The sequence below is a fragment of the Notothenia rossii genome (assembly GCF_949606895.1).
Source record: "Notothenia rossii genome assembly, chromosome: 4".
Lineage (NCBI taxonomy): Eukaryota > Metazoa > Chordata > Actinopteri > Perciformes > Nototheniidae > Notothenia > Notothenia rossii.
In genome coordinates this window covers 67,254,372-67,282,289 of record NC_136902.1, presented here as the reverse complement: position 1 = coordinate 67,282,289, position 27,918 = coordinate 67,254,372, and the positions used below count along the sequence as shown (strand labels likewise).

At 40.3% G+C, this 27,918-nt stretch overlaps 1 protein-coding gene across 2 annotated transcripts; it reads right to left on the bottom strand.

Moving 5' to 3' along the window:
• Nucleotides 1-397: 397 nt before the first annotated feature.
• On the bottom strand, nt 398-26,418 carry smtnl (smoothelin, like). Of its 2 annotated transcripts, none has more exons than XM_079676143.1 (10): nt 26,217-26,418; nt 24,587-25,389; nt 8,575-8,656; nt 7,395-7,649; nt 7,229-7,285; nt 7,082-7,142; nt 6,856-7,002; nt 6,632-6,755; nt 3,825-3,976; nt 398-1,460 (listed from the first exon to the last, which is right to left on the bottom strand). In XM_079676143.1, the coding sequence occupies exons 2-10, from the start codon at nt 25,229-25,231 to the stop codon at nt 1,334-1,336; spliced, it is 1,650 nt and encodes a 549-aa protein (XP_079532269.1). In that variant the 5' UTR covers nt 25,232-25,389; nt 26,217-26,418; the 3' UTR covers nt 398-1,333. The 2 variants fall into 2 exon arrangements, with proteins under 2 accessions (XP_079532269.1, XP_079532270.1); XM_079676144.1 differs by having other exon boundaries at nt 24,587-25,324.
• Between the last annotated feature and the right edge of the window lie 1,500 nt (nt 26,419-27,918).

Sequence of the window (27,918 nt, the reverse complement as noted above, 5' to 3'; positions counted from 1 at the left end):
AAGCCGTTGATGGATTTTGGTAGCAATACACTGTGAGTCTGTGGCTCAGTTAGTGCGTTGAACTACAGATCAGGGGAGTACTGGTTCCATCCCAAGTGCAGTCAGCTTGTCGTTGTGTCCCTGGGCAAGACACTTCACCCCAAATTGGTCCTGTGGGGACTGCCCAAAGTCGCTTTGGATAAAACCGTCTAATATTTGTAGTGTAATGTTGTGTAGTAAGGTAATTGAATATTTTACACAAGAAATATTCACCAATTATGCAAAAGGAGGCTTTTCCCAACTTGTTCGTATAGTACAACCAACAGAAGACCATTACCTTAGCACCTTGCCGTATAATGGTGAAGTTATTAAAAGTTTTGCTCAAGAAACAATTCACCAAAACGTTTCCAAATCATAATTCTTTACAATAATGTTTTACTGGATCCAGCAGGAGACAAGTGATGTGTGGCGTAATTTTCTGAAAGCACAACATGCATTAAAAAACGTATAATAACAATAAAGTTATTGAATGTTTTCACAAGAAGAAAATCACCAAAATTATTCAAAAGCTTGTTTCAGTATCACTACACTGTATAATAGTAAAGTTGTTAATATCGTGACACAAGGAAAAAACACTTAAATCATATAAAATCATATTCTTTCAAAATGTATAGTATACCCAGTAGGGTTTGGGGCTCCAACCACTAACCTTGCACTGGGCCACAACCAATCTTTTTATAGAATAAAATACAGATACTTACAGTTTATTTGATGCCAAGTATTGAACACAATGTAGTTGTCAAACAGTTATTTTTCCATGTCTCATCCTCATCTCAATCGCTGAGTATCACATCATATGTGAATGTAAATATCAGTCAGCAACATATCATTTTTTATGCCCCAGCGCTTCATCGCAAACACTTAAAGTTTAGGTATACAGTTACTTTTTTAAAACATAAATCCAGCAATATGAAGGTTAATACGGCCACATTCAAACACGTGCGTAAATATAAAGATTTATACAATACAGAATATATTTGCACTTTTTGTATCTCAAGTAAACACACACAAGCACATACACACTGTCAAAACTGTTGACAAACCAAACCAGGCAAACAGTTACTATCACAGCACACACAGTATTATCCCATGAGTCACTGTCCACTGTGCCTCTGTGATGACTTTTCCTGCAGCACGTGGAGTAAAGTTCATCACTCCACCACCAGGGAGCAGTGTAGTCTTTCCAAAGTGCTCCACCATGCCAGCTGTGGATCTCCACTCTGCTCAAAGTTTGGTAAATAGAAAGAATAAGAGGTTTTAAAATGTCAAGTCTGAAGCTAGATGCTTTGGAGCTTCACTCAAACTTGCGCAGGTGGTTGTAGAGGGACTGGACATAGGTGAAGACGCACATGGGGTCCGGTTTACGACCCATGATCATCATGTCGTCCACCTCGATCAGACGGTCACAGCCGGCCTTCAACCTGGAGTCACAGACAGAGAGGATGGCAAAAGCAAAAAGCAAAAATAAAATAAAGGAAAACCAATAACTAATTTACATTCAATTTTAGAAAAATTAATAGATTAAATGTGGAAATAAATGTTATTTTTTTATTGTCTCTAATCATATTTCTACATTTCTAAATTATACTTCTTGATTGTTTTATTTTTTATGGCACTTCTATGATGCCAAAGACTCAATTTAAGCTTTCTTTGGTCTATTGATGCAGAAAAAGGTCATGAAATTGTTGAAATATCACAATTAGCTAAAACACAAGATGACATATTGAAATCAGCGGTTTTAAAGTGAAAATGTAGCCACTTTACAGTGACAAAGAACAGACAATGGATAGTGTTTGTTCACCTATAAGAATTGATATGATTTGTTTTCTATTTTCTATAGTTTCAGCTCCTACATGATGTGACAGATTTGATGAATATACCAATATAAGAAAACAGCCAATATCATCCTGATGTATCAGTGGAAGCGCTTTTCTGCATCTAATATTGTGCCTTGGACAGTACTAATAAAAACGCTATCCCTTTACACCCTCACAAACATGTTTTGAGAACTTTAAGTATAAAATATATAGCGTAATAATTCATCTACATCTAGAGCCGTATAAGTCTTGAGGGGGCAAATGTAAAGCTGCCAATAAAGGATTGATTCTGTGAGCAAGTGAATATTGTTTTTCAGTCAAATCAGCTTAATTCTGCAGCAGTGTTTTCGGCCATAGAATAACACAGTCTTAATGTAAATGGAGTGGCATTCTTTAAGCCGTGATATACAGTGTGTGTACATGGCCATATAGTATCTGTTTGTGGAAACCATAAGCAATAGAGTCAGCACACCTTTCACCAAACACGTCAAAGCAAAAGCATCACCATATAAAATGTTCTGGCATAAAGAGGTCTATAAAACAAAAGCAACAAAGAAAACCCATTAAGAGGCACAAAAACCACAAAAAAAATAAGTATTGCATTGTTGGTGCAGTCAAGCCAAATAAAAACTTCAAGGCTGTTTCAGTGAAATGCATAAACCACAACTGACCAACAAAAATGTTTTTTGCTGTTGTATAATGAAACCAATGAGTTCATGGTAGCTCAATTTCTACTGAGGCTTTAAAGGAATAATTTAACAATTTGGGTAATGCTTGTTTTCTTCTGGAGAGTTACATGAGAAGATTGATACCTCATGTGTGCTTGTTAAGTAAGCAGCAGCCCGGATGTGGCTAGCTTAACTTAAAGAAAGGAAGCAGGGGGAAGCAGTTACCATGTAAAGAAATGTGTAAAAGAGTGATTACGCTACATAACGCTCAAGAATTTTTACAAATTGTGTTCTTTACAAAACTCATGATGTGTTGAAATGTGTATGTTTACACTTTAGGTTGAGATTAAATAAGTTATTTCCTTCCTCTTTCTGATCTTTAAGCTAAGCTAGGCTAACTTTGTCCTAGCTATACTGCATGCTGTGTTTTTCGCAACATTTAATTGAAAACAAAAAAGGAAAACTTTTTAATAAGAAAATAAACTTCTATTTTGCCAATACTTTGTTCTTGACTTTCAATATAATAATTTGTAGGTTAATATATTGCAAAACAATGTTTATTTCTGTTATAAAAAATATATATTTATAAGGTAAAATATTTTATCGAACTCCAAATCTAACAGACTGAAAGTAAAACATCAATATCAGCGGTGTTAAAGGTCCCATGTCATGCTTTTCCGGTTATTACCCATCCCCTTGTGTGTTATGTAGCTTTTTATGGATGCAAACGGTCTGCAGAGTCACAAACCCTCAAAGTACACCCTGTAGGGAGTAAAACTTTAACACAGAAAATACCTGTCTATGCTGCCCAAGAACGCCTCATTGGAGATTTTCTTTTTCCATTTTTTTCTTCCGGGAACCAAGTGACGTAACGACGATCCAAATGGACCAATTGGTCCAAATGGACCAATCGGCGAAGCCCCTCACACACACACACTCAGCCAGCCTTATTTTTCTCAGCTGCAGCTCCGCGGATTTCTCAGCCTGGACTCAGCCTGAGACAGCGGGACACGGCGAGGCCCGGCCAGGGCCCGGTCCGAGCACACACACATACCCACAGCCAGGCTGCGGGTGTGTGTGTGTGCTCCAGCTGGGTGTATGTTATGTCTAGTTAAGGTTAAAAGCCTCTGAAACAGCTCTGTCTCACATATGATCAGATGTGACCATGTTTTAATGTTAGCTCTTAATGCTAACTTTAATCAGCATACTTGTACAATGAATATCTAATTAATTAAAATGCCTAATTTCCATCATATCAGAGTTACTCCTAAAAGGTTATTCTGATATCACCATCACTCACTCGGCAGTTCCAAAGGCCAGTTCAAAGTTCTGTTTACGGTTGGCAGGCAACAAAGAGGTGTAGTCAAACTCAATGGGGAAGAACGAGTGGACCAAAGCACAGAAAGCCATCCCATCGCTCCAGCTGGACGAGAAGTTCTGGATTTCGATGTTCTACAGAGGAACAGAGAAAAGGCAGATTTGGTGATGTTGTGGCAGTGGGGGACTTTTGTGTGCGTAGAGAAAAGCAGTGACAGAGATTGAAGGAGGTAAAAAATACATGACTTGTTAAGCCCCAAGGTCCCCGCCGGCGGGTATTTTTTATTTATTTTTTTCACGACACTGTGTCTCAGGGGATCTTAATATTTAAGAACCTATTAATGTGTTATACCAGATTAACGGGAATAATCTCAGCTAACTGACGATAGAAACAATTTTTACCAAAACAAAACACAAGTCTCATAAGAAGCATCTAAATGACCCCTGAGCGAAAAATGCTAACCTATTACTGCACCGATAATCACTCCTAGCTCCCTTATTACTTATCCTAGGTGCACATCCAACACATTGTTTATGATCGTAAAGACACAGAATCTAACGGTGCCCACCTCAACACTGAAAGATACAAACTCGCAACGTTATCAACAAAAATGTACATCAAAACAAGTAGCGCTAGGTAGCCCACAACGCTAACATGGCTTACCTTCGTCTTTGTCTGGTCTAAACTGGTCTTCAATGGCATTAAAACGATAAAAACGATTCTGTAGTTAATCCATAGGTTAATATCCAATGTGACTGCGTCCCCTTTGAAATGTTCCGATAATCCATTAGCAATAAAACAGCTTTTCCGTTGCTTGATATCAGAGCTTCGATATTTCTCCCCTCTGTTGCAAGCTAGCATGCGCAGAGACGCCTCCTTTTTTTTTTACATGAGTGTGTGCGGGACGATTTCCCTTGGATTCTATTGGCTCTAACGGTCAGAAAGAGATGTCACATGTCAAAATCGAACAAGGGGGGGTCTACTAAACCACCATCCAAGGTTAGTTTCTTTTCACTATAAGTACAACATATCTTTTGGACGGACACTATAATTTACAGTTTTTTACCATGTTCAATCTGAATTTTCTTTAAAATAAAAAACATCTATATTGATTCTGACTTTTCTACATCCAACTCACAGGTTTATCATTACTTTGAGAAAAAGATTATTAATTTAACCCTTTTAGAAGGGAAGATATGGTCATTTGTTCTGGGAATGTCATTTTTCGATCCTGAAACATGAAAAACAGGCTTGGGGCCTAACAGGTAACTGTCATTCTAACTTTTTTAAAAACATCTCCCCATTCATTGTCTAGCCCATAGTTCTAATGAACAGAACAGACTTCCTCCCCTCCCCTTCATCTGCTCTCCTGCTTTTGGTTCTGTTACATGCTTTTGAAATCATGTCATTTCAAAGGCTGCCCTTTATTAGTCTGGAGTTTGCTTTGAAATAAATCGCAACTTGTCAAGTCATCACCCCCTCTCTCTTTCGTGTGTGTGTGCTCCCAGTTAATAAGAGTCTTGGCTTTGCCTGGCTTGACTATAACCTAAGCCACATGGAGCGGCTGGCACAGGCTGCTGTGAAGGAAAGGTTACCAGAGTGCAGCAATGTGTCGGCGTTCTCAACCATGACTGAGACTATTTTAACCCTTATCCCCTAAAACACACACAAACACCCCAATGTTTTGAAGGAGCCTCACTTCCCTACACCTCTACGGTTGACAGGAAGATAATTAGCACGTTAGCACTACCGCAATGTGTGCTAACAGGTTAAAGTTATATGAAAAACAGACTGGAGTTGGGCTCATTTACAACACTTTGGTTGTTTTGGTTATTTTAAATCTTTCAGAATGTTTTCTAGTATTTGTCTAGTATAATTGTGTTTCCCTGTTTAAGGAATAGTTCAACATTAAGGGAACATTTTAATTTGCTTTATTGGCTGTCCAGCAAGTAAGGATGTGGAGCCGAGAGCATTTAGCCTAGCTTAACCTTAAGGACCTGAGGCAGGTTCAAGTTTGTTTTTTTATCACATGCACAGAAACAAAGTTGTTCGCCAGGAAAACCTGAAGTGTCAGGTTTCCACCAACAATGCTCATTATATATAGAAAATAAAAAAAACAAAGATAATGCAATAAAAATAAAAACAATTATGTAAGATACAATAATGGATTAAATAACTTCAATAAAGTTATTCAAAATGAGCAGTAATCGCAAATTACTAAACTGAATGTAAACAGAAGTGTAGTAAATATATATTTGAAATGTCCAGTATAAATGTATAAACAAACTTAACAACCTGATATCAAACTTCTAATTTATCCAAAAAAAACTAATAATTGTATTTAGGCAATCCATCACTGATATTATGTCAAATCTTATCTGTTATATGTATAATTTTTATTATTACAAAACAATTATTTGTCATGATCTTAGTTTTTGTGCTTTAGTTTACAATTTTATTTTGAAATATATTTTCTCCCTGTGTCTCGTCCTGTTTTTACTTCCTGTGTTTTCCCTTCTGTGCCTGATTGTCTGATAGTGTTCACCTGCTGCCCCTGTGTTTGCAGTAGGAATTCATTATGGATGTATCTTGCCATTCAAGCAAGCTAGCTGATAGCTTAGCATTTTCTATTCCACCCACTCATCAAAATATATTAACTTCTGGCTCCAATAAACTGATATAAAGAGAGCCAAAATGCCAAATTTGACACTTCCAAACTTTTATCGTCAGATCAATGGGTCACATCACAGTGACTGCATATACTTCTTGTTTACAGTCTATAACTTTACCTGGTAGCCTATGGTCTTGGATCGGCACCACTCAAGAAGGATCTGCTTGATGCTGCTGGCGCTGGATACCCCAAAACTCTGAGACCGCTTCAGTTTAGGTTTAGAGTCTACTGGTTTGGGGTGACTGTACAAAAGTAGACACAGAGAAAGTATACATGAGAGAGTTTCAATGCTAAGAAATTGACCATAATTGTCAACATGACACAAATGCACTTTGCTTGTACCTGTTATTGGCTTCTGAGTCGAGCCTTTCGAAGATAGATCGACGGGCCTGGGCACCAATGTTACGTGGCAGAGTCTGAGACCTCACAAGCTCCCGCCTCCTCTCTCCTACCTGACCAAAGGATCTGTCACTGCTTACATCATTGTCTCTGCAGGACGGGAGCACAGATGGGTCAGACAAACACATTTTACCTACCCTAAAAGTTTCATGAGTCACCTTTCACTCACCTGTCATGCTGCACAAGTCCTGAGTAGGTGACAGACTTTGCTGGGACGGAATTTGCTTTCTCTGCAAAAGACAACAAGTCAGTAAATGATATCCATGATATCGTGTCAAAGAGGGTAGCACGTGTGTCTTATTAAAGCTTGTCTCACCTTGAAGGCGGGGAGATCCCAGTGCTCTGATAGGTGTGGGGGTCCACGTAGAAGATACTAACAGCCACGAAGAAAAGGCGAAATTATGATGGCTTAACAGTATAGATGGTAAAATCTTTCATCTGTTCATTGAGTAGTTAGAGTTAGAACTGATACCATAACCCACCTGGTTGAATTGGAAACTCCTCTATTGGTTGGATCCGGTTAGTGCTAGCAGCTGATTGGCCAGTAGGTGAGTCATCAGAGACTGGAGAGGAAAGAGAAGCAGAAGGGCTGCTGGGAGAGTCTGCGCCCTTCATTTCTGCCGTCTTGGTTGTAGCGGTGATGGGGAGGTGGGGCATCCTCATGGCGACAGGGGCCGTGTTCTCGTGTGGGAAGTTATTCGGGGGAGAGACTTTTCCGTGTAGCAACTCTAACGGTTCTGGTAGGATAAAACAAGTCTATTTAGTCACTTATTTGCAACCGCAGTTTATATGTCTCATAGAAGCTTCGGAGATTCCTGAGTGGGGTATTACGGAGGTTTTTTATATCGTAGAACAAAACGGGAAAAAAATGTAAGCTTAAGAGCAGACCTTATTTCAGGATTTTACTGCAAACACACTAAAAAACGATGACTTCAAGACAAGAGAACCGGAAGTGGTTAAATGCTAACTAATTTCCTGGTTTTAAGACTGATTACTCCACCACTCTTTTATGTCTACCATTCCGAATAACCAACCAACAGATAATTATCACCAGAATTTCCCTCACAAAAATCCCAATTGTTTTAGTTCTTGCCGTAAAAATTCCTTATGATTCAAATGTAAAAAATGCACTACAGGAAACTTTACTGTTATGTTTTGTGATACATTTGTTGCTTACTATAAATGGTCTACAACTGCCGTGAGACCGGGTTGGCATGAAAGGTATACATTACATTGTTTTAAAAACCGTTCTGTGAGACACAGAAAAAAAGGGAAACTCGTTTCCGTGACAACACATCAATAGATGAAATCATGTGAGTATTTCACTCTGCTCTGTTGCGTTGTGCCACCACGTGTTTTAGTTTTATAATAATGCATCTTTGAATCCTTTTTGGGGTGACTTATCCAACGTCAGGCAATTATAAGAAAGAAATAAGCCTTAATCATCCCTATTAACTCTACAAACAAATATAAAGTTAGTAAGTTATTTGGAATTTAACTTCCATTAAGACAGGGGACACAAACACTCTGAGTTCAGAACGGTATGCGTCAAGCGCCAAACACCTCACCTAACCATAATCCCTTATGACATCATCAGGGTTGTTTTTCCAGACTTTACAAAGCTTGACTTTCATGTGTAAAATCAGCGGGTGACGTAGTTACCTGTGGTAGCAGCGTGTCCATTCTCCAGTCCAGCATGTGTTGGGGTGGGGTCCACCTCTATGGGCTCCTCTCGCTCAATACTCTGAAACACAGAATCTGAGTGAAAAACAACACTAGCACCCTTCATGGTTTCAAAAACGCAAATGTAGTCATGTTTGACCTTTACTAGTAAGAGGGTTGTTTGTGGAGGGTTTTAACTGCAGTAAGTTAAAAACATTTGTCGTGAAAGAAAGCTTTTTAATTAAAACCAGGTGGAATGATCACTGTGGTTGCACTGAGTTGAATGATTGCCAAACCTTATTTTTTATAATTGCCCCTGTAATGCTGTGGATATTCTGTCATAAACAAAAACGTTGTGTTTTGATCTCAGAGTCAGGGCATCATGTTGCTCTGGTTTGAACAAAGAAATAATTCCAGATGTCCGATGCTCATTGAGTCGTTGTTGGATCATTTCACTCTTTTCAGGTTCTGGACTTTTTGGACGACATATGGGCTTTTGGACTTCAGACAAAACAAATCCAACAAACAAATTGCAGAGGCATGACACAACCTCCGTAGTTCAAAGTCTGCCAGATAAATAAGTTGGTTGAAGACATGAAAGGCATGAGATAAAACTTGGGAAGTCTTTCGCACCGCTTTGACTGACATACTCAGCGATGCTCAAATATATCCGGTGATCTGGCAGCTCACCGCTAAAGTGATTGTTGAGATCAAGTTTTAATGTCAAACATCATCAGCATCTCAAGTCTGCATTTCATTGTCTCTATGACTGTCTGTTTCCTGTATCAGTATTCCTGCAGCGATGCCCCCCCCCCCTTCTCCAAACACAATCAGCTTCATGGAAACAGCTAATCACTTTCCTGAGCAGATACTTCTATCTCACACTCTCAACCACAGGGGGCTGCTGACCCACATCGGTTGTGGGTCAAGCTGTCACTTTCCATGTGGCCCTGTCAGAACGATAGATATAGCTCAATGTGTTTATAGTCGCCCCCTTTGGCACGGAACAACACTTCTCGGGTCAATAGTGCAACGCTGATAGATATACACATTTTCTCCATGTCAGTATCAAACCACATGTCACATTGTATCTGTGTTGGACTCACAGAAAATGAAAGAGGCTTTCAGGAGACGTAATTCACCCTTTTTCTTACCCTTTTGGCGACTAATAACTCTTAACAGCTGCTTGTGACCCAAACTTGGCTGTCACTGTGGAAGCAAATAGCCGAGGCTGATTTGAGTGCTGTGTTTGACCCAAACACATTATTTCACCCTGCATGCAGCTCTGTGTTTGCATAACGTCAGCATGTTTGGAGGCAGAGTAGCAGCATCTGGTCAGCGTCTCCCTGCTGTCAGAAACATCTACATCTAAAAACAGAGCAACGTTAGCAACAGTAGCTTTTGTGTACGCTTGATGAAATAAAGTTTTTAGTTTTGGCCTTTTGAAGAAAGTGGGTTTATCAGAGCTTTTTCCCTGTTTCTAGATCAACATTTTTAAGGGAGATTAATCAAATCAGTGATGCTGCAGGCCCTAAAACCAAAGAAAAGAAGCTTACAGATGCTTAAAGGCATCTTTCAAATAGGCTCAAAAGGTAGAAGGATATCTCAAACCTGTACAAAGAGAACCAAAACTTTTTTCTGCTTGGCTGGATACCACTACGGATAAGGGTACGAGGAAAACGTTTTGGAATTTGCGTAAATAAATCTGTTAGGAAGTGAAGAAAACAATTTGGGGTTTTATTACCAGCCAGAAGATAACGTCTCGAGCAAGTCTGAAACCTAACACCAGGACTGTATCACATATAGATGCAGGCAGAAAAAAAACAATATACTGCTCTAGCTGTGAGATTGCATGCTGTGCACATTTCAGGAAAGTGTGTAAACGTGTCTGTGTTTTTCACTGAGCTCACAATATAGGAATGCATGTGGGGAGTGTGTGATAAAGCAAGGCAAGAAGAGTGTGTGTGTGGGGGGGTCGCCACTTTATAAAGAGCGAGGGGTGACACACCTAGAGGGGAATAAGGGAAAAAGTGAGGACATTATGTATGAGAAGGTAAGCAAGGCAGAGGGGAGAAGTTCTATATTGCATGATGGGAAATGAGGCAGAGGGTCTGGGGGAGTGAGGTGGAAACAGCTGCCATCCAGCAGGAGGAGGGAGACAAATTGCACAATGTCTGGCTTTGGGGAGGGGAGCTTTCCCAGCTTAAGTACTCAGATCGTCAGATGTCGGAGTGGGAAACGTGATAGCGGAGCTGCTGAGGGTCCTGTAAACTCTCTGGTATCTGGAGGTCTTACTGGCAGAACACACTGGTGCTCGACACTTAACGTGGCACAGTACTGCCTAGGGACCTGAGGACATGCTGCACCCAGGACATCGCTGCACATATGTGGCTTACAAAAACACAAGTACACAAACACTTTGGCACCACAGCCTCATGAGTATGCATACAAACATCAACAGCTATTGGTTGGATTTACTCCGCACTATACGGAAACCCTGAAAGGCAAGTGAGATTCATCTTATCCAATGATCCATTCTCTAAGTCTGATCTAAATATTTACTCTCTGTGTTACTGAATTATGTGCAAGATGTGTTTCCATCTCTGACTCAGTGAAAAAGGTGATTTATACTTTAAGTATTATGACCTGTTATTAATTAAGAATAGCAAACAGGTTCTCCTATTGAATGGAAACAGTCCTGTATGGTTTTCCCCCTACTTCCTGGAAAACATTGCATTTATTCCTCCATACTCTATAATTTCATACATTTTCTTTATGTTTGTTTATGTGCTAAATATTTTATTTGGAGACCATGTTATCATAAGATTGAATGAAGAAATAAAAATGCACATTTCTCCATTGTCTTAATCAAAGCACAATACCAGCTAAAAAGGACCATCAGCAACCTCTGACCTTTTATCGTAGCCAGGAAACTCTCAAGTGCAATGTTCTACCCAAAGGTCAATATTGTGGCTAGCAGCTGCTACACGGCAAATATTTATACATTGAGAAGTGTGGATATATAAGACCATCGCCAGCATTGAACACCAGTGTAAATATACTGAAGCTTCCCACTGGGCATATTAACTTCTATCTGCTTCTGTTTAAACAAATGCTACACAACGGGACAAATGTGACAGAGTTCAACATTTTCCAAGACACACAAAGTCTATGTAGCCATAGTATAGCTTAGATATAACTTATAGATAAACTATCACATATTTCAGCTTCTTTAGTGACAGTTCCTGAGAACAAAGTGAAATGTGTTGTCAGCTCTGTAAATTATGACATTTTCCTCCACTTCAGTTGTTCTGTGTACTCTGTTTAGTGCTAATTAGCAACCGTTAGCATGCCAACACTATACAGTAAGTTAGGAGCAAAGATTACTCGCCTCTGACTGGTTTATTCAAGCAGAGTGACTTTCATGACTGTAGTTCATTATTCTTTTTACTAAGAATTGTTTTGGAGGATAGCAATCGCACTGACTACCTCCACTGAATACTTCCCATACTTCCTTAGAGTGCATCATTGCACCATGAGTGGGGAACTATAAAATGATTGTGGACGAAATGAGTGAAAGCATGAGAGCAGAGAAGGAAGAAGAGGATAAGGATGACATGTTAAGAAAGGAAAACTAAATTGATCATGCCACCTCCAGAAGCTTTTCCGTTATCCTGAAACAAACCAAACTGAAAAAACAAAAATTAGTAAGAGGTAACTTAAGACAATTCCCATTCATCTTCCAATGTTAACTCAGTGGAAGTTAGGGCATGTAATGTGAATAAATGTAGGTCTATAACAGAATATTTGCAGATGCTACAATATCGGCTGTTTGCTTTGAGTCAAAGTGCCCTGGGAAACCCGTCTATTCAAACAGGAGTGCTGGGCGTTCAGTCAGAGGACAATGTTTAGCTGTCAGAGGCACCTTCATCACTGACACTTTCATAAAGACCCTGTCGGGGTGGGGGTGAGGTGTGGACAAGACGACTCGGCCGCTGGAGGGTGACAGTTTGACAAAGATACACTGGTTTCTGGGAAACACAGTGCACTCAGAAAGTGGTGTTGGGTTTGTAGAGCAGCAACATCAGCAGTATAAGGGCAGATGCATTTTCTGGTATACGCAATGCTTCTTTAAAGAAATCCGCTGGGTTGTCCTCAGCTACCAGAGGAAACAGCTAGTGACAGAGGTTACTGCTCTGTAATTTCCTTTTGCCAGTCTACAATCCTCTCGGAGGAAGAAAGACACAGTCAAACCACCTGTTCTTCAAATACATCCACGCAGCCTGCAATTTATTCTGCTCTAAAAATCGCAGGGATTACCACTTTGAGTTTAGTGTGGAAATGTGCGCAGCCTTTGAACTGAGAGGATATAAAAAAATAATTGCAGGTGAGAGCTACTGTACAGAGAAAAGTTCTCTTCATAAACACAGTACTGCTAAATGCAGGATACAGTCTCAGGTGGAGACAAGACACAATTTTAAGTGCATCTTAAAACCAAGAATGTATTTATGATTTTGAGGTATGTAACAATATGTTGCATTCTCTTTTAATGTAAGAGATAGAGACAGTTCTTACTTTACTGGTGGCAAAGACAATGGATGGGAAGTGCATTTGTCTCTTTTGATCAAGAGCAACAGCAACTGCTCTATAGTGTTCTCTATGGCCACAATGGCATCGTTGCAATCAACATGAAACCATAATGTTGTCCTGGATACACCAGGATAACCAACCAACATTCAAGAAAGAAAGAAAGAACAACAGACTTTTATTTATCCCAGAGGGGAAATTCAGGGTTTCACTCTGGTTTTATTTAGATTAAACATAGAGCTGATATGCACATGAACTCAGCCTTGCTTAAGGGTACCTCGGCAGTGCCTAGTAGGTGAACTGGTACCTCGTCCACATTACGTATTTTGGTCCTTACGGGCCAAGTCCCTACAGACTGAACTACTGCCATCCTAAATTAAATAATAAATAATAATGAATATTTCATCCATATTCTTTATTTTATGAGACTCGCTGATAAACCTCACAAACATTACTTAAATACCTTATGTAAAGGATGTATGTTAAGTATCCTACGTTACGTACATAAGTTTAAAAATTCAGTTTCACAAACAATTAGTTGGTTTTACATGAGACATGCAATCTCCTAGGGGGAAAGTCCTATGTTTGCTTATGTCCAACACAACCTCCTACTTTTATAGATGAGTCGCTTTGGTCTACCTTTGGTCACCAGACCTCCTCCATTACAATGGAACTGCATGTCCAAAACTGACACTTAAGGGGCAAAGGGCTGCACTATTTGACGAGTTTGGATTCAGAATACTCTACAAATAACACTATGAACTGTATATAGATACAGTATACTGTAAAACTTGCTCAACTGGCCCATTGTCCAATCAGTCTGTTGACTGTTTAAAGATTTGTAAGAACCATGGAAAATAACATATGGTTTCAGTCTCTTTCAGGCCAAGTATCTAGAGAAAAGTCCTGCTAGCTGTAGGGGAATATATAATTTTTCATTCTATTACTCCCTCGTTGCTCCAAAATATGTTAACAATAGAGAGTGACTCTCCTTGTCTTCCACAGTCCTCCTCTCCTACTGTCCCTGACAGTGAGGCAGGGAGAGGGGGAGGCAGAGGAGGGGGGAGTCTGACACTCTGACCTCTGGTGGGGGAGAGGTCCGGGAACGCAGACAGTCTGTATCACCTCTTCCCTCACATCTATTTGGGCTACTTCCAATCTGGTTCCAGACTTATCCAGCTCAAATACAATGGATATGATGCGATTGATTGATTTTCTTTTTCAGCTATCAATGCCAATGGCTGCCGGTGGACTATAGGGTCCAGAACAACTGTATGTAAGAAGTTTACGAAATCACTGATTTTCAATGTTTTTTGCAACCAGGAGTCCTGAAGTTAAAACACACTATGAAAGGGTTAAGGTTCTTAGACAGAAACATGGACAAGACCTAATCCAGAAAGTTACCGCCCTGTCAATCACAAGGTAGCTTTGCTTTGAGCATAACATCATTCTATATTGAAGAATAATTCAATACCTAGAATTGATCAATAAACTCATTAAGAATATGTTCACTAAGGTAATAAATCAAGTTAGAAGTAGGGTAACTTTCTCATAGACCTTTATATAATCATACTTTTTCCTTTGTAAACAATGGAGTTGCCCCTTGCTGGCTTTAAGAAAGAATGCAGGTTTAAGGCACATAAGACATAGGCCATGAAATGTGGTTTGCACATTCATGAACCACTGAAGATGAATGCATTTTTTGCAAGTACAGGACTTTGGTTGATGACCATTTACCTGCATAACTAATGACATTCCCATCCGCCTCAGCTGTACAGTATTATGTGTTTAAAGTATCAGCAAACTAAGATTGTGAGTGACACAAACATTATGAACTGATGATTCATGACTGATTAAGCACTTCAAAGTTATCAGACACCAGACAACAGACGTCCCATAACGTCATTCATCATATAAACTACTCAGTCTGCACACATCATGGCCTGAATCGTGTTTATACTTGGACCTGAGGCTAGTAACAGAGCACATAAACACATCTATAAAAGATGGAGAAGCAGCAGAACCAGATATTACCACCCTGAGAAATTTAGATTCACAGTTCCTCAGAGAAAAAGAAGAGGAAGCGACCTGGAAACTTTACAGTTTGAATTTCCTCTTCGGAGGTTTGACAGACAGATAGCTCATATTCTTACTCCTCCTGACCTCAGACATGCCCAAAGTAGCAGTTTTATCTGGGTCACCTTCCTGTGTTGGTTATGATTATGTCTGACAAAAGCAGAAACCCATGCTCTCCCATATTATCCCGCGCTGGTGTCACCCAACCTCTAAAACCAATTCTCCTCAAAGTGCCTTCTGGGCATTAATCCAAAACACTGGATTTGCAGTTAAATTACTTTGTGAAGTATTCACATGGTGATTGAGCTGACGAAGCCAGAGCTAACCTTAAAATCCCCCTCCTCAAGTTGACTTCCAGGAAGGCTTACTGGTTCCAGAGGGCAGCAGGGGCCAACTGTCCCACCGGCCAGTCAGTTATTAACCTGTTTCCACAGAGATGATGACGGTAACACGGCCTATTGTCTGGAAGTCATTAAGAGAGCCAGGGGTAGCCAGGGAGTGGCCGCATACCTCTGTTAAACCCCCAACATGTACACACACACACACACACACACACACACACACACACACACACACACACACACACACACACACACACACACACACACACACACACACACACACACACACACACACACACACACACACACAGCTGGGTTTGCACTGCATTTGTGCCATGTTTTCAATTTCTTTCTGCATCATTCCAAATCTATTTAAACTTCTAACTTAACATATGTCTTTATCAGAATAAGTATTGCCAAACCAGAATTCAAAATGGTTTTACTAATTTGTAGTTGCATTGTCAAATAATTCATCCAAATTAATAACAGGCTATCATATGGAAAGTGTAGAGCTGATAGAAATACTACGGGTTTTAAATTAAAGTTATGATTCTTAAGTCAGCCTGTGTTTTAGTAAACAATATAAATGTTTATGAGTGTTTGACACTCTGTTTTCTGTGTTGTTATATTAATAGCCACATAGGGGGGTTGGTGCCAGGAATCCAGCCTTAAAATGCAGCTGAGGTCTGTGAGGGAGATTGGGGGAGGGGTAAAAGGGTGAGGAAGGGGCCACAGAGCCAGGGAGGAGTTCTTGGATGGACGGATAGATGGATAAGTACTTCCATTATCTGTGTACACAGATTTTAGCAGTTGTACGTCACTGTGCCTGATACAGTCAGCTGGCTAAGCCGGGGGAGTCTCCAGACAGTGTGACATGTCAAATGTCTTCGTCATGGGGATAAACCAAACTAAACCACGCCCTCTACAAACCTTCATACTTCTGAGCTTACACACAGAATCACACTTTCACTTATTTAATTATCAGTAAAAGTGACTTGCTGGATCTAGACCAGGCTGCCAACCCTGGGTCTCAAAAGTGAAAGTAATGCAGAAGTGTCTCAAATGTAAACGATTGCTAATGGCCAGCAGTAGGAAACTCCACTGGATGCAAAAGGAGTGTGATTATATCAAAGTTTATGAGGTAATGACTGATTATGTCTATAACCATTTTCAAGCAAGAGCACTCGATCCAATCTCAACCTTGCAGTAATGTTGTGGATCTCAACCACAATATCTCTGTCTAGATATAGAGCACTTATCGCCCACACAGTTTATCAATTTCATTAATCTATCATAATAAACCTCTGAAACTAATGAAATTGTCTAGTTCTAGGATAGATGAAAGCTACAGATGGACAGATGTACAGATTCACAAGTACGGGGGAAAGCCACAGTATTAACATTTTCAATACTTCAAGGCCCAAGTTAGGATTGCAATCTAATGATAATACTCACATTTCTAAAGATGTTTCATTCTGTAAAAGGAAAGAAGATTGGCAGGTGAGTGTTATTGGCTTATTAATTGTAAGATATTTTTCATGGGGGTGCAGCTAGCTTGTAGGTTTAGCCAATGTTAGCTACAGTAGCAAGCTAGTGGTACTTTTCCAGGTGGTTGTATTTCTGTCTACAAACATAGACACAATGATGCAAGATGCATCCAAGAACCTTTACAAATGTGTAGTTAAGATCAAATAAAGGCTGATTATGAAGATGGGTGTGGTTCCGAGCAAGATTTCTGAAGTTGTGAATTGCTCATTACTAGCCTAAATTTAGCAGTGTACAGTTGGCTCTTGTGTTTAGGGGGTTAACCTACGTTTCCTAGCCCTGACGGGAGCTGTGCACCTCCTCAAAAACAAAACCATCTGTTAAGCTAAGGTGGCTACAGATAAATCACGTGCTTGGGCTGCTTGTGTTTTTTCTTTTTCATCCTGGTGAAGATTGTAGATAGTGAAGATAACATTAAGGAATTTGGTGAAATGGCATCTTGAGATGATATTCTGAGTTTGAACGTCAATATAGAATTTCTGGCAAATAACTTTCCACTTTTGGCAACAATTGTTTCAAAGACGAGGGTAGAGTGAATGGGTAGCTTCTGTCTCGCAGCAGTGGTGTTGTGAGTACAGATATTTGTGAAATGTAAACCACACTACCCATAAATCATGTTACTTTTGGCAAGAAACTGTTTTAAGTAATTTTGTGTTTCAGCCACCACCAACTAAAAATGCCTCCTCAGTTTGTCCCAAAGGGATGACCGTAGGAAAACCTCAAAAGGATCAATTTACTCGAGTTAAATCACAAAATGATGAGGAAATGTACGTATATGACATCCATAAAGCCTGACTTTTTTTTTAAAGAAATCCCCTCTTACGTAACATGTGATGCAAGTGCTGGACTGAGCTATAAATCAGGCACACATAGTGTCAGTGAATTGATAAGGAACATTAGATAAACCTCTGTCCTGTCAGAGCTAATCTGATCATTTGCGTACAGTATGTACACACACATGCGTTAAAAGAGGAATGTACTATCTCTGCTGCACCATTGGAGCCTTGAGTGGTACAGGTGTGGTTTGGCAAAGTATTTTTAGGAAAGAAGGAAAATTAAGTGTTTTTGTGACAGTACATGAAACGGAGAGATAAAGAAATGTCATCGTAATTGTGTGAAATTTCAAATAATATTATTTTTTTCTCATAAGCAATCTTAAACATGCACTTAAGTATGACATTTTCTTAAGATTCACAAGAGACAATTAAGAATGTTCAAAGTCAAGCAAAAGAGATTGACAAATTATTCTTAGTCTCTGTTAAGCTCGTAAATACACAAGAATCCTACATTTCTCAAAATGCAACTCAGTGTTGGCAAATCCCCAAATCTTTCATACTCCACAAATTAGTTTGTATCAGAGACTTTCCATTATAAAGTTGACAATATTTTGATATTGGACATGTTCTGGTTTCCGTTTGTACTCAGTTTGTAGTTTGAGTAGTGTTGAGCAACCACGTTGATCTAATAATATCGCTTTGACATCTATCCATTTTCTCAGACATGTCAAAGCTGTGCAGTTCCAATTTACCTAAAGATAAATGTTTGGGTTAGAGTTTTACTCTCTGTACCGGCATATGACCACCTGTTATCACATGACCAAAGTAACCACCTTAGATCATCTGATAACAACCGAGCCGCTGAACAAGATTGTGTGAGATGATGAACATTTTGAAAGAACCTTTTAAGTGCACATTAAGTTTGTTTTAGGTTTACAGTTTCTACTATAAGAAGTATAGCTTACTGCCTGAACATTAATTAATCAGAACCGATTGCCAATGCCTCAACCAATTACAAGAAAGTGTCATATCTGCACAAACTGTCAGCCCCTAGTTAAACATTTGTGGAGTTGAGTCAAGGGTGCGGGTAGGAGACGTAGAGGAATGAGTCAGAGAGGAGGGTCGATTCTGTAATCCTTCCATACTCAATGTATTCCCAATGAAGCACAAGAAGCCACACAATGGATCATTGAGATGGCTACTTTGCCACTGTAATTGGCTAAATGTTGTCTGCAGTCTTGTGTGTGTGTGTGTGTGTGTGTGTGTGTGTGTGTGTGTGTGTGTGTGTGTGTGTGTGTGTGTGTGTGTGTGTCGGGGGGGGGGGGGGCAGGAGGAAGACAAAACATTGTTGAAGAGGCTTAGCTCTTTCTCCTAAACCTAATCTTGACTAATTCCTGTTGCCCAGAACCATTATAGGACAGAAAAGAGGCACACAGCTGCCTCTTCACAGACCTCAAAAACCCTCCAGATGGAAACACACACACACACACACACACACACACACACACACACACACACACACACACACACACACACACACACACACACACACACACACACACACACACACACACACACACACACACACACACACACACACACACACACACACACACACACACACACACACACACACACACACACAGCTGGGTTTCCATTCAAGAATTTATATGCACATTCCAATGTACTGAATCAGACAAGTGAAACGGAGGCAGCAAATTATGACAACATTGACAAAATATTGCTGTTCATCAGGGTTTTTGTCCATACAAACCGAATGAGCTTGTATCACAGTAGCATATGAGCAAATTAAAATGGACCAAATGTTTGATTTGATACCTTATTTGAAGAGAGAGAAGAACAAAGGGGATTTATTTGTATCATGTTGTACTATTGCAAATTTCCCCTCTGTGGGACTAATAAAGGTATTCTGATTCTGATTCTGATATCTACAATCATAAGAAATCATAGAAAACTGGCTAGCAGCTAAAGCTAACACAGTTATTGCGTGATCCATATCCTCCTTAGCTCCAACTGTTGAACAAATAATACATAGAATGAATATATATGCAGATGCTCCAGTTCAAAATGAGACCTAACTTTTTATGGATGTAAGTTTTACAAAAATGAAAAAGCTATACATATAGCTAGCTGGTTTAGCCTAGCCGATTGCCAAATATGCAACAGTCTCACGGCATTTCGTGTTGTAGTCACAAAATTAATCTATTGATTTGTGTTCACCAACACGATTTCGCTATTTTTTTCGTGTCACACAGAAATATTTTAAAAGCAATGTAAATAATAACAAATTAGAAGGAAAAACAGATTTAAAAAAATACAGATTTCAGTATTCTGACACAGAACGATTTTAGAAGCAATGTATTTATATTGGTAGTATGTTTCGTGCCAGCACCAAATAATAACAAGTTAGAAGGAAAAAAAAATGACAACAAATGCAGATTTCAGTATTCTGAGGCTCTTTGCCCCATTTCTTTTCCTCAAAAAAAAAACTCAGACATTATACAATTTAAAATAAAAGGGATAGGGTTAGGCTTAGGGTAAGATATTGAGTACTGTAAGAAAATGTTTTCATGAACCACACAGCTTCTGGTATTCCAAGACCCGACCAGACCAAAAGACCTGGTGCAGGCACGAAACATAATACCAATAGAAATACATTGCTTTTAAAATCATTCTGTGTGACACGAAAAAAATGCGAAAATCTTGTTGGTGAAGACGAATCAATAGATTCAATTAATTTTGTGACTATAACACGAAATGACATGAGACTGGGTTGAAATATGCCTTAAAGGTCCCATGTCATGGCCATTTCTACTGATCATAATTCCATTGTTGAGAATAGATTTATATTGTGCAATTTTCCAAACTCACATTGGTTTCTCATACAGCATCTCTGTATAGTATGTGTATTCACTCTCTGTCCTAAACGGCTTGTTGGAGCTCCTGCCCCCCCTCCCTATGAGCCCACTGTACTCTGATTGGTCAGCTCGCCCACTCACCATCACCACCGTTACAGCGGAACATCAGTGATTATGTGTTACAATGGCGTGGTTAGCAACCAGAAAATGACACCAGTAATGACAAACAGAAGAGAATGCTGCGTGGGGTCTGGGTGCCGTGTTGGCTGGACGTTGCGCCGCTCGCTGCTGTGAAGAGCGGACAGTGTGAGCTGGGTTCATTTCCTGTTTGCTGCGTGGGGTCTGCGAGACAGCGAGACATCGCGAATGGACGCGGGAAGGAGGGGATGCTGAGGGGGCTGCAGCACCCCCATCTGCGAGGCTCCACTAGCACCCGCACCCCCAAACGCGGTGCACCTATAGTGTAAGCGCGCCCCCCCCCAGCGCGTCACAGTTTCGCCGCAGATAGAGTGTGTGTGTGAGGAGCTCCACGGATTGGTCCATTTGGACCAATGGGTCCATTTGGGTATGGGCACGTCACTGTACCCAGGAAGAAAAAGAAAAATCTCCAACGAGGCGTTCTGGGGCAGCATAGACAGGTATTTTCTGTGTTAGAGTTTTAATAACCGGAAAAGCATGACATGTGACCTTTAAGTATTGAAGCAGCTGCTGAACACTTACTGTATGATAAATGCACAGTAAGATACACAAATATGACCACAAGCGCATTATCTCTCCAAGCCTGGCAGAGATATAAAAAAATAATAGTAAATATTCATGATTTACCAATGCTACAGGTGTGATTTCCATATGAACGAGGTCATGCTAATGTGCTGCAGGTGTGTTTTACGATTTGTGTGTGTGCAGGTGTGTATGGCAGCTTAGTTGGGTCGGGTGAAGGTGCACTGTAACAGCTGGAGAGCAGGCTGGAACACATCTCTCTGGCTCAGATGGATTTAGCTTGGATTCCAGCCAATACAAATACCTGCAATGTGTCGCTGTGTGTGCGTTAATGTACGTGTATCTTGTCAATCAGGCCTGTTTGAACAGTCACCTGAACTTTGTGTACTGTCTCCACTTCACCGACGGTTGAGGATCATAGCAGAAAGAGTGATCTGCAAGTTTTATGAAGATCTGACAACTGAAAGTGGGTTAATAAAATGAAATTACGCTAACTTCCATACCGTAGGAGGCAGCATATACATTTGAACCTTTGTGCACTCGTATATAATTTGACAGTGTATTTTGTCTCAAGTTTTAACTGTGTGTTTCTGCAGCGCTGTGTTTGGCTGACAGTGGGGGATCTCCCACGGCAGACACAGGCAGAAACAAAGGTGCCCTTGTGTTGTTTCGCTCTGACCACATGATTTCACAGAAGATAAAATTCCTCTGTTGTATCCACTGCATAGTTTCGTAATTACAGATACACAACCAACAGATATTTGCATAATGTGTGCATGTGATTCTTATAAAGCTGTGTGGGTCTCAGTTGTATCTGTGTAGATGTGGATCTTTGTCTGCAAAATATTTGGTCTTGAAGAAATGTTGCTACATAACAGGAGTTCCGGAACACATTGCGAGGAAAAACGATGAGCGACCTCGTTGACGTTTGCGACATTAGTGGCGGCGACAAACCAACTGGAAACAATGACGTTGAAAAGTTATCAATAGCTCCTGTGTCTTAAAAAATATGCAAGATATTTTCTAGATGCTGCTGTGAAAAAATGTATTTCCCAAACTGTCAATAAAAGTATATTTGATCTTATCTTATCTTAAAATTGCTTCAACGTTCTTGCAATGAATGCAGAGATTGGTTACTTTTGCCTTCATGTCACAATTTCTGAAATGTATTATTGGGCTGGGTTGTGACTGAATCACGCTCAAGCATACAAATGTAAAAGCAAAATAAATATATATGTATATATATATATATATATATATATATAAATATTTAGGTACTTTGGACAAAATGTCCTTTCTGTTCTGAAAACCCTATAAACAGGATCAGGAAGGAATGAGTGATGCAGCAGGATGGAAGCCAAGAGATTTTCTTTTTGGTTTCATCAGAAGCAAGGCAAGCCAAGGGCAGAAACTAATTCAACTATGCAACTATTACAGCTCAGGAATCCTAGAAGAGTTACAAGTCCAACTCCACAGGACACACTTCCATGAACATGCATCCCAAGGTGACAGTGAAATTTGAACCCTGATAGTAACTTAAAAACCACTACAATACAATACAACAATACAACGGTGACATGGGCCATCAGTGCTGCAATTGAGTATGATCTTACTTGAATTTATTCAGAAACGTTTAGGAACCAAACAATTGGTTGGAATCTCTTCAAACCAAAATCTTGTAATTGTTCAGGTTAGGCTAAAACATAAAATATTCCAAACCTGGACCCACATGCTTTGCACAGGACGACAGCAATAATGACTAACCAGACCCTACATTTCATGGTGCTTATTTCACATAATTGACTCAGGTCTGAAAACCACAAGACCACACTAACCTCACCTCCCAGGAGCCTAGTCGACTCATGTTACTGCTCTTCATAAATCCTTAAGCATCCCGGTGGAGGGCCTTTGTGCAACCGCAATGAGACAGCCAACGCAACACTGCTCCAGTCCAACTCACATTCTGCCTATTTGACCACATTGGCCCTTTCCCAACCAAGAAAAATTACATCATAATTACTGGATTACCTCCTTTGCTGTATATATTATATTTCCATCCATGTTAAAAATATATCTGGCACTGGATTGTGAAGTGGTGGGTCAAATATGTCAAGAGTGTCTGTGTGCAAAAGCCCAGGAGGACACAAACTACAAATTGTCTTGGAATTCTAGACACATGTCCATGTAAAGCAATAATTTGTATCCTGGGTACCTCAGGGGGTATTCTGCAGTTGACAGGATACATAAAAAGAAACAGCTAAACAAATATGAATATATGCACATATTGAGTCTGACTATTGCACCTGAACATGTGTTGGAAGATCTAACTCAAATGTTGTAATCTGCCGTGTTAGCACACACTTTCTTATATTTGTCTCTTAGTGAGTGTTTCGAATGTGCATGCTCCTGTATAGTTCAAAACTTGAGTAGAGTTGGTGGTGTATGCTCCTCTAGATACTTTGCCAAGAGGAAAAATAAAAAGATAACAAACTGAATGCCCGGATGTCATTGGCTCAGTTGGTGGCAGTAGCCAGTTACGACTCACACTGCTCCGTAGCAGTATCCAAATGCTATGATAGGTTCAATTCAAAGTTTAAATTTCACTGTACACAACAAAAGAGGATTTATATCCATTGATAGCTGGTTTTTAATTAAGGTCAGGAGATACTGACAAATATTTGGCTAAAAACAATGGAGAAATATTTGGAATAGAAAGCTAGAGGTAATAAATAAACAGTTAACTTGGCTAAGAGTCATAGATTAATATTTGAAATAATTAGCTACATTTAATGAATAAATGGTTGAAAAATGTTGAAGTGAATAGCTGTAACTAGGCCCTAATGGATAGGTCGAGTTACAATTGTAAAAAAAAGTAAAAGGAATACAAATTTGAAAGAAGTAATGTAACCAAACAGAACAACAAAGATTTATATAACTTTATATAATCAGTAGTGTTAAATACCACTAAAATCTAAAGTCAAATCAATGCAGACACATGTCAAACTCTGACGGGTGAAATTGTTAATTGTGGCAACGAAAAATAATAAAATGATGTGCCATCTCTTCTCTACAAACATACAGTACTCACATTAGTCTTGCTTGAAACTGCAAATGTGGCTCGGCTGGAGAAGCGGGCAGTGGAGGGGCTGCTGCTTGATACCGGGCCCGTCACCATGGAGGAAACTCTGGAGCCCACAGGAGGGCTGCTGGAGATGGGCAAGGATAACAAGGTAGAAGGTGTGGACGCCTGGCTGCTGAGGCCACTGTGGGTCTGGGCTTGGCCCCCCAGAACACAGGGCTGGACGTGGAGGAGAGCCTCACCTTTCCCATAGATCACCTCTTTTACCTCCTGATGGTTCTCCTGAATGTCACTGAGGAGGTTCTTGTGATTCGAACTGTGATTGTGGCCGTTGAGCGCGGTGCTCCTGTCACATGTCATCCCACTAAGGAGCTCCACCTGTAGAGTAAGAGCCTCCAGCTGACTCCTGAGCTGCCGGTTCTCCTGCTGGAGCTGAGCCACCGCTCGTCCAAGAGGCCCGCTCAGGTTGGCTGTCTCCTCCAGACGACACTCCATGCCCAGCTTAAATGCGTTGACGTCCACGTGGATCTCCCTGATAGCGTCCCGGAGAGTATTCTCATAACGGGCTAAAGCTGCACATACGGTCTCCCCCTCTGGAGAAGAAGACCGGGGGCAACACAAGTCTGCCATCCCAGCCAGGGTAGGGGCTTCCATCGGTGCAGATGTAGCCAGACAGCCTCTCAGTCTGAGATCTCACGTCTGACAGTCAGATCGTCTGGAGAATGCGATGCTTCGGTCAGGGTTTGGCTGCAGGGGGGATTGATGGATAGGGGTTAGGAGGTGAAAGTTTGCCGGTACAGATGTCTCACTGTCTGAAAGCACAGAAGGGAAATACTTGACCTTTAGCTTGTGGACAGCTGTCGAACTCTTCGAAGTTCCCACCAGCCAACGAGACAATGCAGTGGTGTAAAGTAACTATGTACATCAAGTACAGTACTTAAGTACAAGACACTTTGAGAGACTTGTACTTTACTTGAGTATTTCAATGTCTTGCTACTTTGTTCTTCGTGTACTTTTACTACATTAATTAAATAGCCTACCGTTAGTTAGTTTGCAGATATGGATTAATGATGTGAAATACAATCAACAGTTAAATCAGACTTTTGTTCCACCTGGAGTAAATTCACAAGCTACCCTGCAGTATACAAAGTCATTAAAACTAGCAGCAGCTTTCCCAGCTTTGATAACACTTTAATGATCAATAATTATAATCAAAACATATCATATATATTATTCTGAAATGGGCCAATGAGTCTCTTGGTACTTAAGTGTATTTTGATGTCAATACGTTTGTACTTTTACTTGAGTAACATTTGGATAGCACTTTTACTTGTAGCATAGTATTCTTACACTCTGGTACTTCTACTTTTACTATAAGGTCTGAGTACTTCCCCCACCACTGGACAAATGTGATGTCCCGTGCAAAAACGCAGCTATAAACAAGATAGTAACAATGAAATTGAGGCTTGTAATGATGGAACTCAACAAAACATCACAAATTTAAGTCAAACACTGAACTGAACAAGATAATCTACTTTGACAGAATGAAAGAGAGTAAGCATACATCTTTTAAGCCATCTAACTTTTTTTTATAACTGCTGTGTTGTATAATCTCTTCTCAAAGCTGCATCAAATTTACCTCAGCTGTACTCTCCGGTGAGTTCCCTCAGCGCTGAACAGCTGTATGAGTGTGTGTGTGTGTGTGTGTGTGTGTGTGTGTGTGTGTGTGTGTGTGTGTGTGTGTGTGTGTGTGTGTGTGTGTGTGTGTGTGTGTGTGTGTGTGTGTGTGTGTGTGTGTGTGTGAGAAAGATAGTCTGTGTGAGCTCTGCTCTGCGCTGCCGGCTCTGGTTTGTTTAAACTCTCCTCTCAGGTTGATCACTCCTCTATCTGGCTCGAGGAGGGAGGAGGAGAAAGGGAGGGATAAAAGAGGAGGGCAGTGGTGGTGGTGGTGGAGTGAAGAAACAACATGGTAGGAGTAGTACATCTGAGGGGAGGGGAAGGAGGCGGGCCTGGGGAGCTTTAAGACCCTTGCACTGTGTACACTTTAGAGAGGGAGACTCCTCCTTCTCTCCTTTCTAACATTGGTATGTCTTTTCCTCAGTGCCATCTTTTTCTTTTTCTCTCATCCACTCCTTTCCATACTTTTGTTAACCTAGCCAGGCGTAATATAACTCCGAACGGCTAATCTTCCATGCTAACCTGACCTGAATTTCCCCTGTATGATAAAATAATAATCAGCCTAATATTTGTAGTGTTCATGTATAGTAGAGGAACTAAGGACCCTAAAAGTTGAGGTAACCCTACCCGAGGTAGAACAAAGCACAACCATGTTTTTTCATTACTTTAATATGTCTAGTTTATGAAACGGATGGTTGTATACAAATATTTTTGTCAGGGTTGAGCGAAGCAGGCAGGACCCAAATGCAGGTTGAACTGAAAAAATACCTTTATTTCAAGGATACAACTAGAGAGCAGAACTCTCTCCCCTGTGAACACATTCAAAAAACAACAAGGATCTCACAACGACTAACAGAAAAAGCAAAACCTAAATGCACACAGGACTAATCAAACAAACAAGACACAGGTGAGATGGGAGGAGAAAACACAGGGGCACAAGGTGAACACAATCGGGTAATCAGGGAGGAGGGAACACAGAGACAGGAAGCAACAGGCAAGACAGGGGTTGAACACTTTTCAAACTCAAACAGGAAACCAAAAAGACAGATCTACACAGGACAAAAATAAAACACAGACAGATCGTGACGATTTGACTGCAAGATTATTTGTTTTGGTTAATGTTTGGTACTTTCCAGTCTATGGTACTTTCCCATAACCGAAAATAGTGAAAATGTAGGCTCCTCTGATGGGGGCCGTGTTGGCCTTATCCAATGTATCCAAAAAGTATTAAACTGCATTTTCCAAGGTATTACATGTTGTAGCTTGTTTTCAATAAGTATATAATTTGTCCAAAGAGGTTGTACTCTAAAGTCTGCCTGAATGTAATCATTGCATAGGTGTGTAGTGTGATTCTGTGTAGTTTATTGACGGCATCCCGTTGGATTTGACGTCATCTGAACAGGACATCGCACGCTCACTGCTTGACAGCGCGCAAAGGTCCGTTTACGCCGGTTGTTAAACAACATCATTATGGGGAAATGCAAGTTTGCGTCCAAATGGTTGGGAGATAAGGAGGAAGGACAATCAATACTGTAGTAAATGTGAGGTAAAGTGTGTCGCCAATGTAACCGGTTAAAACTCTAAGTGGCAATGAGGTCTTAAAATGTATGGAAAGGGTCTTAAAAAAGGTCTTAAAAGGTATTACATTTGACTTCAGGATTCCT